Raw genomic sequence first — 15,502 nt, 5'->3', positions numbered from 1 at the left:
CCTCGGGAAGTCCCCACCCAGGCCTGGAAAGGTGAAGGCAGGCAGCGCCTTCCTGGGGGGGAGGTGGACCATCCCAAGTTCAACTCCAGCAGGGGCGGGAAGGCAGAGCTCATGGCCAATCAGAGGAGCAGGTGGGAGGGTAGAAAAAGGCATTGACCACACCCGGGGGGGCCCCCCCGCCCTCACCTTAGAGTTTTGTATAAAAACACCTGCTAGGAATAATTCTTTGGAGCTCAAAGTGGCTCAGCTGAAGGGAAAAGGCACAGTTAACACTGCATCGTCCGGACAGAAGTCTGCATTTGTGATGTGGAGAACAATAGAAATTGACAGCACCATTCCTTGGGTGGGTGGATGGAGGGGGGCACTGGTTGGTGGTGGGCGGAGAAAGGAAGGAAGGAAGCAGCGGTCCCTGGGGGCCTCCAGAGAAGGGAGGGCATAGGAAGTCTGCGTGGTCAGGGCTGGGAGCCCCACTTCCTGGCCCCGTGGGGAGAGGCGGGCAGAGGCCCCATCGCCAAGACCACCAGGCACGGGCTGGGGGGGTGGGGGGCGTGCCTCAGTCATCAGCTGACCATGGGCTCCACGTCCGCCTCCCGCTCAAAGTCGTCCGGGATCTCGTCTGTACTTCCTGAGTCGCTGCTGGCCACGGAGCTTGGGGATGGTGAATTCCTGGAAGGGCACAACAGAACAGGAGACTTCAGAGGGCAGCCTGGGGCAGACAGCAGGAAGGATGGAGCAGCCCCTCCTGGAAAACCTAGCCTCCACGGGGGATCCTCGCCGAGACCTACCCTCTCTGCTTTCCTTAGAGTCTTCGAAGTTCAGGGCTTAAACAAGGCTCTCGAGACCTCGTGCAACGCCCTGGTGCTGAGCGCTCCATGGAAGCAGGAACCATGGGTCCAGTTCAGCTCCTACACTCCCATCATCTGGGCAACTAACTCAGAGCCCAGAGGGAGGCCACAGAGAATAGCAGTTCACAGCACTGGGTTCAAATTTTCAACTTGTCACTGCTGAGCCGGGGGACCTAGTGCAAGCTGTTTACCCTGCCTACACGCACACTCCTCTATCCAAACAATGGAAACAGCAGAAGTGGGTTCTGGGAATCAGTGAGCTGAAGGTAACATGCTCAGCTCCCCCCTCCCCCCTCCCACACACACAGCTTCCCCCTGCTTCTCCGTCTCTTACAGCCCAAATGGTGCAAGAACACCGTCATGATGAGAGAAATGATTATAACTAACATATTTGTGCTTCAGGCCAAGCGCTGTTACTTGTCATTTTATCACTAACATGTCTTTCTCCCCTGAAAGGGGGCTCCCCAGGTGGTTCAGTGGTAAAAGCCCGCCTGCCAGTGCCAGCGATGCGGGTTTGATCTCTGAGTCAGGCAGATCCCCTAGGGACGGAAATGGCAACCCAGTCCAGTATTCTTGCCGGGAAAATTCCATGGACAGGGGAGCCTGGTGGGCTACAATCCATAGAGTCACAAAGAGTCGGACATGACAGCAACTGCACACACACACACACACACACACTCCCCGAAAAGCTGCGTGTTCCCTAAGGGCGGGAGCTGTCTCTGTGCTGGCAGGGAAGGAGGCCTGATGTGTGTTGGTCTCCTGGGGACCAGCTCATGTGCCCTTAGGTTAGAAGATGGGAAAGGAAGGAAAATTGCTTCCTCAGGACCCATGTTAAGCCCCGCCTACCTCCCCACCCAGCAGCTCAGCAGGAAGTGGGGCGTGGGCTCCTGGAGGGCAGGGGCTGTGACCTGCTCATCGCTGTATCCCCAGGGCCTTGCACAGAGCACAACTTCTCAAAGGAGCCTTCCACCGTCCCACACCGATGAGAACAGGCTGGCTGTGCGAGCCACGTGAGCGTAGCTGTGTAAGGCACGCGGTAGGTGGCTGACGGTCACGGGAGGCCCAGACCGCCGGGCCGGCGGACGGAGTCCCCAGGCCGCGAGTCGCAGCCCAGAGCCCGCGCCACACGCCCGCCGGGGCAGCGGCGGCGCGTGCGCGTGCGCAGCGAAGGCGGCGCGGGCGGTACCTGTCTGCGGAGCCCTTGATGAGCCGGCGGCACGTCTCCATCTGCACATCCAGGCCCCGCTTCATGCTGCACATTTCCATGTACTCGTGCAGGTGGCGGTTCATGTCGCTCTTGGCTGTGGCCAGCTCCAGCTGCGAAGAGCCGACACGGGGGAGAGCGCAGGTCACCCTCACAGCGAGCCGCGCGGCGACCTCGCGCCCTCGGCCATCCCACGGCGCCACACCCCGCGCTGGGGTAGCCCCAGCAGCTCTGGCCTGGGCGCTCCTTCACGCGGACTGCGTCAGAAAAGGGGGCTCACGCTTCTGACCCTTCTCCTCAACCAAGGGCTCCATCCCTCAGGGAGGAGCCGGGCTTCCCTTCCTCCCGCCTGACAATGACTGACTCTCACAGACAGGTGTGCCAGGCACACACACAGGCTCTGGAGCAGGGAGAACCGGGCTTGCTGGCCGCTTCCTGGCTAGGGGGTCTCAGGCAAGTCACTTGGTCTCTTTGACCTCATCTCCTCTGTAAAATGGGTACACAGTGCCCACTGCACAGGGTGGAGGCACCCAGGTCCCCCTCGGGTACACACACAGGGTATGAGAATACCAACAAAGGTGTATTTTTAAAGGGCTCAGGGCCCAGTGTCACTTGATATCATTCAAATGTCAGTTCCCATTATTTTGAGATCACCATGTCAGTCAAACAACTTAAGAAAAAACCTCTCTGGGGCAGACAGGTATCACTACCCCCATTTTACAGATTAGGAAACTGAGGCCCTACCCAAGAGAGGGGTGACTTGCCCAGCACCAGGCCAGAGAATCAGTGGGTCTCCTGACTCCCAGTCCTGGTGCCTGCGCTGCTATCCCAGCCCCTGTGCACATGGGTTCTTAGTCACCGGGGGCCTCGGGGGTCACGTGGGGGACATCACCGGGGGCCTCGGGGGTCGCTCGGGGACATGCACAAGCGGGCGCCTCACCTCGATCTGGCCGATCGTCTCCTGATACTCCTTGTCTCTCGTCTTGAAGAAGGATTCGGTCTCGTGGATCAGGTTGCCCAGGTTTTCCTCTTGCTGGAGAAACGGAACAGGGTGGACAGCTTAACCAGGTGGTGGGGCTGCCGGGAAAGATCGAGGGACGGGGGAGCACAGGAACGAGGCGCCCCCGGGGCCCGCCTGCCAGCTCACCTCGCCCTGCAGGTCGAGGCTCGGGTTGCAGTTGGTGAAGTCTTCCCAGAGCAGCAGCGTGTCTTCATTCTCTTCCCACGTCAGGCTGTCACAGTCATCGTCGAAGTCAAAGGTCTCCCGCCTGGGGGGGGGGGGGGGGGGGGCACGGGCGGGCATGAGTGAACAGTCAGGCTGCAGGGGCCCGGGCAGGGGGGGAGCACGGGGCACGGGGAGGGGCCTGCCATGTGGCTGTCCAAAACCACGAGAGCAGTAGCCAGAGGGGACGCGCGCCTTCTCCACGGAGCACAGCTCTTCCAATGCAGAACGTACGTATGTATCACGGATACAAGTTACACTGCATGTTCCTAACAATGCCAGTCTCTCATTAATGAAGACGAAAGATAGCGTCTTGTGAATGGTTTCCATTCATTTAACAACTCATTTCTCGAGCCCCTACTATACCTGAGATGCTTCATATAATCTTCTCTGCAACTTAGAAAGGTGGGTATATTGCTCCCATTTTACAGATGAGGAAACTGCAGCTCAGAAAGAATAAACTAGGGCTGAGAGCCAGACCTTTCTGTCCTCTATGGCTTTTTCCTCTCCATCAAAGCACACCCACAGGACCGATGACTAGGCATATATTAAAGTGTGATTCATTCCATCCTCACAACAGTCCTAAGAGGTCAATATGATTGTTAGTCCCATTTCACAGGTAAGGAAATTGAGGCTCAGAGGGATTAGGTGGAAACTTCTAGAATAACACATGCTGGAAATTGGATTTGAATGGAAATGCTCAGTGATTTCTGGGCTTCCCTATTCACTAGAACTGGCAATAGGGTGATGGACCGTGCAGGTGTATCTGGGACCGAGGGAGTTCTGCAGATGTACTGGTTACCCCAACTGCAGGGGACTATTAAAAAAAAAATAATAATTCAGCCCAATACACCCATTATTCAGATGGGAAGGCTGAGGTCTACAGGAGTAAGTCGCTTGACCCGGTGAATCAGCTGGAGAGGCAGATGTGAGTCCCAAGTCCTGATTCCCATCCCAGGGCTCTCCCTGCTGCCCACGCTCACTCCTTCAACTACTCTCTGGATCCTACAGTGCACCGCTCCCAACCTGCTGGGGCCACTGGGCAGGGCCCAAGAACCTCAGGAAAAGCCCTGTCCACAGCACCCCTGGAGCCCGGCTCCCCACCAAAAAGCAGTTCCTGCAGGAGCCTGTAGGTGGCTCCTGGCGTCCGGCGACCAGAGCTGGGACCCGGCTGCCCTGGGAGGCACTGCCCGCCCCTTGGCCAGACAGCTCCAGGCAGGCTCCCGGGTCAAAGGTCGACCCATCACCGCATCACATACTGGACTGCTGATTTCACTTCCTTCCCGGCGGCTGGGACCAGAAGGCAACCCTGGCTGAGTAATGGAGAAGGAGAAAGGACAGGAAGCTGGACTGAGGAAGGACTCAGAAGAGGGGGCCCGGCCCCCAGATGTGGGGGGCGGGACCGAGGAAGAGGCGTGGCCATGGTGCAGAGAAAGGAGCAGATTCCTCCCCTTCTCCGGGATCTGAACATGAACGTGAAGTCGCTCAGTCGTGTCTGACTCTTTGTGACCCCATGGACTGTAGCCTACCAGGCTCCTCTGTCCATAGGGTTTTCCAGGCAAGAATACTGGAGTGGATTGCCATTTCCTTCTCCAAGGGATCTTCCCAACCCAGGGATCGAACCCGGGTCTCCCGCATCGTAGACAGACGCGTTACCGTCTGAGCCACCAGGGAACTCCTGGATCTGAAGCCCAAGCAATTGATTTTGATCAAAACAAAACAGCCCGGACTTGGGCGCAGTTATTCAAAGACTTCAGAGGAACTGGCCCATGGCACCTTCTGCCTTGGGTCTCAGCCCGGAACCAGGGAGAGGTCGGTGGGAGGGGGCCCGGGCCCCGCCCAGGGTGTGGCCTGGTGGCTTTGGTGAGAACTGCCAGGATGGAGAGGTGATCAGAGGGTTTCGTTTTGCTTTAACTTAGGCAGCTTGACAACCAGATCAATCTAATTGATGGGTTTAATGCTAAGCCCAGTTCAGACCTGTCAACACTCAGGTGCCCGTTTTTGCAGCATGACAAAGAGCACACATGGACCCAGGAGCAGTCCACTCGCCCCCCGACCCGGCCCGCCCACTTTCTGGGCAGGCTGTGGATTCTTGGTGACCTGGTGAGAACCTGGGAAACAATTTCTTCAAAGAAGCCTTTTACTTCAACTGAATGAGCCCAGCCAGGGTCTCTGGGGCCTAAACCCAGCTGGACACTCAAGAATGCCCACAGCAACCTTCAGAAAACCTAGACCTGCCCAAGGGTTCTCTCTCCTCAGCGAAAGATGAGAACGTGAGAAGGGAGGGGCGCATGTTTGGCGCTAAGTAGCTTCAGTCGTGTCCGACTCCTCTGTCCATGGGACTCTCCAGGCAAGAACACTGGAGTGGGTTGCCACGCCCTCCTCCAGGGGAGCTTGCTGACCCAGGGATCGAACCTGCGTCTCTTACATCTCGGCAGGTTCTTGACCACTCGCGCCACCTGGGAAGCCCATGAGAAGGGGTGGGGGTGGGGGGTGTTGAAAGATAGATCAAGAGCCTAGGAGCCTCCTTGTTACCCTCAAAACACCAACCCCTGCTCTCCACAAGCACAGCGCCATCTCAGTTTTGTTTCAAGGGAGTGTCATGCAAACCATCCCGCCCGGGTCCGACTCCTATCTCCCTGCCGAGTCAAGGGTGGGTATGGCGTGGCAGGAGAGACAGAAAGGGAAATCTCTCTGAGGACACAGACGGCCCTGGACCAAGATCCTGGGGTCAGACCTCTGTCCTGACCTGCCTGCCCTCTCTGAGCTGCGTCCTCATCTGTGATAAAGGGCTGGGCGGAGTGAGCATGGGACTCTACTACCTGGGCCACCCCCAAGCTTGGCAGGAAGGGTCTGGAGAGGCCCGAGCCCCCGGCTTCTGAAACGAGTATGATGGTAGGGCGCCGTGTGGGTGGTGACGGCCCATCCGAGTCAAGCGCTAAAATCCAGCCCTGCTGTTGGGACACCCAGGACTCCCGGGGAGGGACATCAGGCCAGAAAGCACGCTTGGCCGTGAAGCTCAGAGACCAGGGGGTGGGGGGAGAAGAAGTGGGAGGGAAGATGGAGCCCTGGGTCAGGGCTCAGGGGACCAAAGGCAGGGGACTCTAGGGAGAGGGCTGGCAAGGGCAGGCCCGTGGGGCAGGGGGAAGTAGACTCAGAGACGCAGCCCCAGCCTGCCGTCTGAGCAAGGCCCTGAGCTGAATCAGCCTATGCCTGCAGCCGCTCCCCTCCCCACCCCGCGCAGGATGCCACGTGGATGCGAGCCAGAGGTGGGTCAACACTGCAAGTGTGGCATGGAATAACCAGGGCCACAGTGGGTCCCCGCCCCAGACAGCCATGCCCGGCCGGTGCCCAGCAAACCAGCTGTCTGCAGAGACCAGAGCGGGCCCGGCTGGTGCCCAGCAAACCAGCTGTCTGCAGAGACCAGAGCGGGCCCGGCTGGTGCCCAGCAAACCAGCTGTCTGCAGAGACCAGAGCGGGCCCGGCTGGTGCCCAGCAAACCAGCTGTCTGCAGAGACCAGAGCGGGCCCGGCTGGTGCCCAGCAAACCAGCTGTCTGCAGAGACCAGAGCGGGCTGCCCAGGTGCTGGTACTTATTGTTCTTCAGTCACTAAGTCATATCCGGCTCTTCGCGGCCCCATGGACTGCAGCCTGTCCAGCTCCTCTGTCCACGGGATTTTCCAGGCAAGAATACTAGAGTGGGCTGCCATTTCCTTCTCCAGCAGATCTTCCCGACCCAGGGATCGAACTTGCGTCTCTTGCGTCGGCGGGCGGGTTTGCGAGCCACCCAGGAAGCCCAGGCGGGTAGCTAGTGTCCCATCGTGGCAAAATTTAAGCTATTAGCGTGCCACTGCTGAGCCTGCAGTGGGCAGACATCAGCTTTCACGAGCTGGCACAAACTGGCTCCAGCCCACCACTGACCACACGAGAGCCCGGACTCTGCCACTAACCCAGGCCGCCGCTTAACCCAAGGGAAAAGAAAAATTTTTTTGACTTTGTATGGTGATGAATGTTAGGCTTATTGTGGTGAGCATTTCACAATATATACATATACTGAATCACAATGTTGCATAGCTGAAACTAAAATAAACTTACCATGTCAGTTATATCGTAACTTAAGGGAAAAAAAAAAAACTGTCCACAAATATGACCACTATTTGGCTTCTCCAGTGGCTCAGCAGTAAAAAATCTGCCTGCCAAGCAGGAGACGTGGGTTCAACCCCTGGGTCGGAAAGATCCCCTGGAGAGGGCAATGACAACCCACTGCGGTTATTCTCGCCCAAAAAATCCCACGGACAGAGGAGCCTGGTGGGCTACAGTCTATGGGGTCGCAAGGAGTCGGACGCAACTTAGCAACCAAACAGAAATGAGCGCTATTACCAGTCTGGCCTTTTCTGAAAATGTGAAACTCCCCAAATACTAAATGTTGAAAATGAATCCAGATTCTCGCAGAACATCATGCTGGCCAACAAAGCATCTGGAGGCTACTTGTCAGCCAGCCCAGGGCACCGGTTTGCACCCCTTGCCCTGGCAATCTGGGGAGACAGACAGGGGCCCCGGGCGCGAGGGCAGCCAGGATACTCACAGCTGGTTAAACACGCGCTTCATCTCATCCGTGATGTTCATGGAGCCGACCTCGTCGTCTGAGAACCGGTTCACCTCCCCATCCTGCTCGGAGATGTCGTCGTCGGAAGCCACCTTACGCTCTTTCTTTTTGGGGACCACCTGACCCAGAAGGAGAAAGATCAACATCACTGGGCAGCCCTGCGGGAATGGGGGGCGGGGCGGACTGGGAAGGGAGGTGGCATCCCGAGGGATGGATGGAGTGTGGCTGGGGCGGCCACTGCCAGGAAGGGTGCAGGTCCTCTAAGAAGCAGGTGGCGCTAGCAGGAAGCGTGAGGTGGGGAGGCATGCGGGGCAGAGGAACAGACGGCCTGGCCCCTTCCCTGCCCTGGGAGGCCTGGAGATTCAGCCGGCCGGATGTCTCAGAGCTCCCCAGAGAGACACAGAAGCCCTTATGCAGGTCAGATGGCTCCATGCTTCCCAGAGCCCTCCTGCTCCCATGCAAAGGCGACAGGTAGGCAGCCCCGGTTCAGCGAGCTTCCTCCACTCCAAGCAGACAAGACGCGACAAACCAGACGCAGGCTGAATGGGCCCTTGCTTCCCCACAGAGGGGCAGCCAGAAGGCACCCAGGGGAGCCCAGGCCTCACCCCACTACAGCCAGAGCCACACACTCAAAGCCAACGGCACGCTGTTTTGCTCTGGGCTCGAGCAAAAGCCAAACCACAACCCCAAACTCAAGAAGCAGCCTTTGGAGAATGGCAGATGCCCTTTGGGCAGCTGGACAGCCCCCAAGCCCTCCCTGGGGGACACGCGCCAGTGCTAACCCATCGCCTTCACTCTGGACACAGATGTTTGCTCGCTGGGGGTAGGGAAGTGGGGGACTGAATGAGTCTCAATGTGGGAATGAAAGAAGAGTCAGCAGGCCAACAGTTCCCCTTCTGAATTCTGAGGCTCGAGGGCTAGGGCTCAGGCGGGCTTGCCCAGGCTCCCACAGTCCGGCCAGGGCTCCCCAACCACAGCCCTGGTCCGCGGCTCCTGCTCCCAGGAGAGGCAGGAGGCAGGGCAAGGGGCCCAAGGTGGACAGGCAGACTGAGCCCTGGAAGGTCCGGAGACCCGAGTCCTCGTCCCAGTTCTTCTGCCACACTCTTCCAGAAGCCCGGCACGTCGCCCCCCACCCCCCGGTGAGTGGTGTCCTCGGACGTAGGATGAAGCGGTCAGCCTCGATGACGGAGTCGCACGTGCCTGTGAGTCTATGCAGTCCCTGATTCTACACTTTCCTGGGAGGCCGGAGCACTGGGCAAAGGCTGCCTGGGGGTGGGTTGGGGAGCCGGGGAGGGACATGGGCGGGGTGTGAGGGGCCCGGGGCAGGGTGGCCGGGGTGGGTGGCAGGCAGCGCCGGCTGGTGAGCGGGGCGGCCCTCGTCACCTGGAAGATCTTGGACACGTCTTCCGAGTTCCGCTGCTGCGCGACATCGCACAGCTTGGCCGTGATGTCGATCCGGCGGCAGATATCCATGTCGACCTTCATGGCCTTTTCTTGGATCTTTGTGTCCAGGTCTGTCATGGGCTGCAGGGGGGATAGCAGGGGGTTACGTGAGCTGGGGGGCCAAGCGAGGGGTGGGGCAAACACCCCCAGGCTCTGGCTGGGCGGAGTGGTGGGGAGACCCCCCAGGTGCTGGGCAGGAGGTCCCCGCAGTCCGAGGGGGGCCCTGCAGCCTTTGCTGAGCATGAAGGGTCGGGCCAGTGGCTCGGGCTCAGGGCAAGGGGCCAGGGGAAGTAGGTGCTGTGGGGACCGAGGAAGACTGTGTTTGCCGGTCTCCCTAAAGGCCAGAAGGCATCCTCTCAGCAGACACGGCGTCAGTGTTGGTTTTGTCGGAACAAGGGAAAAAGAAAGATGCGTCCCAGCGCTGAAAGGCTGCCCTGCTCCCGTGGCGGGTCTGCCCCACCTGTCCCCAACAAAGATTCCTCCCAGGCTGACGGTGGGGGCTACCTTGGACGGGTGGGGGTCCCCCAGACCCCGGTAAGGGGAGCCTTCTGCCCTCTTCCAGCCATCCCAGCCTCACACCGCCCAGGGCCAGAAGCCACGGCCGGCGGAGGCACCTGTCCTGGGCTCCGTCTCCCTCCTGCAGTCTTTACATACTGCCCGTGGCCCGAAGGTGGCAGGAAACCAGGTCCCCAGCAGGAAGGAGGCCCTTGCTGCTCTGCCAACAGCTGCCCCCGCCCACAGTGACTCAGAGGGGCTCCGACTATCCCAAGGACGCGCACACCGGCCAGTCCCGACTCAACAGAGCAACCTCAGGAAGGCCGCTGGCCCAGGTAGCCTCTCGGCCCGGCGCAGACCAGACCTGGGGGCCCCTTCAGCCTGCCATCGGCACCCCCTGCGCCAGACATGGAGGCCCCTGGCCGCCCCCGTCCCCCGCCCCCACGCTGGTGAGCTGGCAGAGTCGGAGCGAACGCACACAGGCCGTCAGAGGAGCCCGGGGCGGGCGGATGGGTTAAGCAGCTGATTAATGCATCTCTACTCAGACCACGGGAAGCAGGGGAGGGGTGGGGAGGGGGGCCTGATCTCCGATGCATCCGTCATCCTCACAGGTCAAACGCAGCCAGCCAGGACTCTAACTAGAAGCCGAGCTCTGGAGCCTCGGAGTGAATGAAGCATTCTGCATGATGGGTGGGGGGGTGGGGGGGTTTCATGACACCTGGGGGTGGCGGCCGGAGGCACTTACGTCACTCATGAGCCCCTTAAACACCACCAGCTCAGCCTTGAGACGCTCAATCTTCTCGTTCATCTCCTCCTGGATGGCTTCCGCCTCCTGCGCTGCCTACGAGGGACGGAGACCAGGGAGGGGATCAGGGGGTGCTGGGTGGGCTCCCCAATGTGAGGCGGAGAGGCCGGACACCTGGGTTTAGAGCCCCAGATGGACGCCTGATATCCAACCATGCTGGGTGCCCCTGTGCCCCAGGGGAAGTGAGCCAAGACCTTGACCCAGCCTGGCTCCCCGCTCAGCCCTCACTTCACCCCTCGGCCTAAAACAATTCTCTTCTGAGAACTGTTTGTTGGATGGAAAAATCCGTGGCAGACATTGAGAGAAAAAGTGGATATAAAAGCGATTCCTGTGGGTCAAAATAGCAGGTTAATGTATGTCACAGTGCCAATATGTGACCATCTCCGATCTCCAGAATGGCAGCATCACGCGTGTCAACCTCACTGAGCGTGCACATCCAGGGGCTGTACATGAACCCAGAAACGCCCAGAAGGTCACGCACCGACTCAGCAACAGGGGGGCAGGAGAACCGGAGGCTAAGTTTCGTTTTCTTCTCTGTGCTTCTCTGAACTTTCCAAGTGTTGGCCCGTGACCATGTTACGTTTGTAAAGTAAAAAGACCTTTTCTCACAAAAGAAAGCAGGGCTGGGGGGCAGGGAACCTTCATCCTCTTCCTTCTACGCATTATTTTAACCGTTCCTTGACGTTGATGTCTTTTAATGTCTCCTTGACATTATTTTAATCCCTCTCTAACTTCCTTAGAAGATCAATGCTTATTTTCTTTCTTTCTTCTTTGGTTATTTATTTATGTAGATGAACAATGCTCTAATTATCAGAAGGTGACTTTTTTCAGTGTTAAAAAGAGCCATCCACGGCTTCGCACGGGGTTGCCACGCTTGTGCCCATTTGGCTGAGAGGAAAACAGAGCTGAGAAGGTCACGTCTACTCCCCAGGGTGCACCGCCAGCCCGTGTGAAGCAGGGCCCAGAGCACAGAGCCACCAAGCCAGAAAAGCCAGAGACCGTCCTCACACCTGCCACAGAGTGCCCCTGGGGCTGGGACCCCACCTGGCAACGAGCCCCCCCGCCCTCTCCGAGGCACTCGGCCCCGAGTCCAGTCCTGCATGGCTGAGACAGCAACAGGGCTCCTGTGCCCAGGCTTTTCTGCAACTGCGTGCCGGGGATGCCTTCCCAGCCCCGAAGCAGGGGACGTAGGAGAGGCCCCCGGCCCCACAAAGGAGAGGCTGAGCTGACACAGCCCAGAGGCTGTGCTGGGAACCAGCCCCCAGCCTCGCCCTTCGACCGCGTGGCTCGCTCCCAGCCTCTCCCGGTTGGGACCTCTTACCTCTTGCAGCGTGTCTACCATGGTCTGCAGGTTCACGCGCTTGGCGAGCTCCTCCTCCCACCTGCAACAGCCAAGAGGGACAGGCGGTCAGAGGGCGGCCTCCCCGGGGCAGCCCACCCCCAGGCACAGTGCCAGCATCCACCCTGGACCGCCCCCGCGCTGGCTGAGGAAGGCGCAGCAGGGACTCCAACCCCGCCTGTGTCCCAGAGCTCCCAGGCAGGGGGCGGTGGGAGGATGCATGATGCCAGGGTGTAAGGTGCTGGACGAATGCTGCCGCCCCTTCTGCTCCTGTGAGACGCGGCTCTGAGGCTGTTCTCAGGAGCCGGGCTATAGCCAACACCACGTTCAGGCTCTCCTTTGCACCCACAAGAAACAAACTTTTTTCATGCCAACCATTGCAATCTCAGAGTCAACCTGTCCTGCCACCTACCCTAACCAACAAAGACATCTCCCACATAGCTATTATCGTCCCTTTCTTACAGATGAGGAAACTGAGGCTCAGAGAGGTTACATATCTTGCCCAAAGACACACAGCTAGTTAGGGGATGAGGTTGGACTTCAAACCCAGGTCTGTTTTTTAACATTAAAACAAAAAAAGATATAAGTCTCACTTATTTAATGCCTGGGCTTCACTGCCAGCTCAGATGGTAAAGAATCGGCCTGCAAAGCAGGAGACCTGGGTTCGATACCCGGGTGGGGAAGATCCCCTGGAGGAGGGCTTGGCAACCCACTCCAGTACTCGTGCCTGGAGAATCCCCACAGACAGAAGAGCCTGGTGGGCTACCGTCCATGGGGTCGCAGAGCTGGACACAGCACATTTCATGCCTAAGTGAGGGTGAGGGCAGGCGGGGCCAGGACTCAGGCTGCGGGCTCCAGATCGGGTGCTGGAGACCCTGCTGGGCTCCCCGTGGACCGTGGACCCCAGGGAGCCTGACCCCCTCCCCGACCCAGATGGCCCTGCTGCCCCAGAGGAGCGGGCCCTTCTCCAGCCACGGGACAGACAGACCGGGGGCTTCTCTCTTTCTTCACCCCGGGGCTGCCTCCCTACATGGCCTCAGAGCAGGCAGAAGCCTTGAGGATGCTGTCGGGGCCAGCTAAAAATAGGCCAGAGGGGAGGGATGGCTGAAGAGCGGGTTACGTCACCGGCTTTTGGAAACAAGAGAAAACGGATACTGTTTGCACACACAGAGGAAAATTCCTCCCCTTTCCCACACGAGACACAGACGCCCCGGGCAGGGCTCCCAGAGGACACACATGCTCCCCCCTCCTTTTGGTCTACACCAGCCCCCGGCGGCGGCGGTCAGGCCTCGATCAGCAGCGGGAGGCAGAGTTCAGAACCCCGTGGGCAACGGGGCTGGGTGGGCGTCCTGGTGTGGATGAGAGATACAGAGGGACCCAAGGAGGGGCCGGGAGAGAGTCTAAGAGTCTGACCCGGGCAGGATCGTCTCATGGAACACTCCCGTGGTACAAACGGAGACACCGAGGCCTGTGTGTGAAAGGAACCTGCCCAAGGTCACCCAGCATGTCGTGGGCGGGGCCGTGAGTCCAAGGAACAGCTGGGGAACAGGAACCCCAGATGGGGAGAAGCTCAAGGCTGCCCCCAGCTTGCCCAGCACACAGGGTATCCGGGGCTGCCCTCGAGCGAGGCTGAGGCCCAGAATACAGGGCCCGAGCTGAATCATCTCTCCTGGCCACGCTGCCCCGAGGGGGGCAGGGGACTGGCTTCCAAAGCTGCTGAGCAGAGCGGGGACAAGGGAGGGCGCTGACCGCAGCCTGGCCCCCAGGGTCAGCCTCACTACTGCATTCCTGCAGCAACAGCAAGATAAGGGGGGCAGTGAGGGATGGGATGTGGGCACCTGGGGGCATCTCACCCACACACACACACCAGCTTCTCAGAGGAGCCTCTGGGATGAGGCCAGCCCCCTCTCACTTTTCTGTTTCCTGGAAGCAAACTTCTCGTGAGGAAGGTGGGGCAGCGGGTCAACAGACCCATTGAACAGACAGGAAAAGTGAGGCCCAGCAAAGGCAAGCAGGTCAGGTCAATGCAGAGCGAGGACACAAGCCACGTCTTTGGATCCTCAGACACAGGAGTCGCAGTAGCAGCAGCCACTGATTGGCGAGCACCACTCGAGTTCCCTGCACTGGGCTCAGTGCCTTGGACACATCTCATTGGCTTGCATCTGACCTCTTAACCCTCTCCTGTAAAGACATTTTCCCCAAACCCATTTTGCAGATGACAGACCTGAGTTTCAGAGAGGTGTGACCTGTCTAAGGCCACACACAACCAGTCAGCAGGGATGGGACTCAAGCCAAGCTCATGCTCTCAAGCCTCCAGTTTTCAAATGGGACGCGCGTGGGCATCACCCAGGGACCGTGCTCACGTGCAGAGTCGGTTCAGCAGATCTGGGGTGGGGCTCATTTCTTACGCGCTCCCCAGCGGAAGGTGCTTTGGGGGCCCCCTCACTTTGCTAAGCTGCACCCCAGGTGAGCTTGCACAAGTGATGTCATCGGCCTTTCATTTCCAGAGCTGGATGGGCGCACAGCTGGTGCACCTGCCCCAGGAGACCCAGGAAGGACCCCTGTGTGTTGACAGCAGTTGGCTTGACAGACTGAGCCGCTGCCCGCACTGACCTCCCCTCCCGGCCCTCGGTGGGAAAGCTTGGCTGTGCCCGCTTCCATGTTGACAGTGCAGAAACGCTTTGCCCTTCAGCTGCTCTGGCTGACTGGGGTGAGAGGATGGATGAGTGATGTTTCTTGAGGAGCCCCAGATGCCCTGCATTCACGGCAACTCAGCCGAGGGGGAAGCAGCGCGAAGCTGAGCCAGAAACTGGTCACCCAAGTTGTGGGCTTTAGGACATTCCAACACCTGCTTCCCAGGCCCGACCCCTCCCCTGCCCTGGATCTGCTCACAGGAGCTTGGTTTCAGCAGGAGGGGAGTTTCAGGCGTCGGGACCAACATAAGCAAAGACAGGCCAGCAAGAAGCCAGGGAGAAGCCAGCTGCCACCAAGAGGGGACACGCCTACAGTGGGCCGGGGGCTGCTGAGCGCACAGTGGGCGTGAAGCCGCAGAGAGACCGCCTCCCCGTTTCACAGGTGGGAAAATAAAGGCCCAGCGCACCTGGGCAATGCTAGCCAAGGCCAGGACAGCCCAGATCGCTTGGATCCACCTCTGCCTTCCCTGACCCACCAGCTCAAAAAACTTCCAAACTCTATCTTCTCTTGAAGGGAGTGGAGAGAAGGACATTTATTGGTCACTTTCAGGGTGGTGAACACCATGCCGGGCCCTCACATACACATAGAAGATGAACTATCACTTAATCCTGCCCTAAGGGTGGCCCCCACTTCACAGACAGAGGAGACAGAATCAGAGGCAACCTGACTCCCTTTTCCCTCCCGCCACTTCAGCCTCCTGAAATCCATCCATTCTCCCAGGCCTGTCTCACATGTCATCTCTCCTCCAAACCAAGGCAGCCACTCCCCTGGTTTTCCCTCCTTGAGCCCAGGCTTGACCTGGCAGGCCACAGGACGCCGTCGTCCCCGGGGCCTCTTGGCAGCGGCGTCT

At 59.2% G+C, this 15,502-nt stretch overlaps 1 protein-coding gene across 1 annotated transcript in view; it reads right to left on the bottom strand.

Annotated features, from left to right (window-relative positions):
• Positions 1–542: 542 nt before the first annotated feature.
• The window catches only part of IFFO2 (intermediate filament family orphan 2), a 46,100-nt gene continuing 31,140 nt past the window's right edge, over positions 543–15,502 (bottom strand). The window contains exons 2-9 of the mRNA XM_068968888.1: positions 11,941–12,001; positions 10,560–10,655; positions 9,260–9,400; positions 7,856–7,995; positions 3,197–3,317; positions 2,990–3,082; positions 2,032–2,162; positions 543–666 (exon numbers count right to left, since the gene is read on the bottom strand). Of these exons, the coding sequence (XP_068824989.1) occupies positions 561–666; positions 2,032–2,162; positions 2,990–3,082; positions 3,197–3,317; positions 7,856–7,995; positions 9,260–9,400; positions 10,560–10,655; positions 11,941–12,001 (889 nt within the window). The 3' untranslated portion in view covers positions 543–560. The remainder of the gene's footprint in view (positions 667–2,031; positions 2,163–2,989; positions 3,083–3,196; positions 3,318–7,855; positions 7,996–9,259; positions 9,401–10,559; positions 10,656–11,940; positions 12,002–15,502) is intronic.

Source organism: Capricornis sumatraensis, chromosome 3 (genome assembly GCF_032405125.1).
Source record: "Capricornis sumatraensis isolate serow.1 chromosome 3, serow.2, whole genome shotgun sequence".
Classification (NCBI taxonomy): Eukaryota; Metazoa; Chordata; class Mammalia; order Artiodactyla; family Bovidae; genus Capricornis; species Capricornis sumatraensis.
The sequence above is the reverse complement of the archived record's forward strand: the minus strand, read 5'-3'. Positions and strand labels throughout refer to the sequence as shown.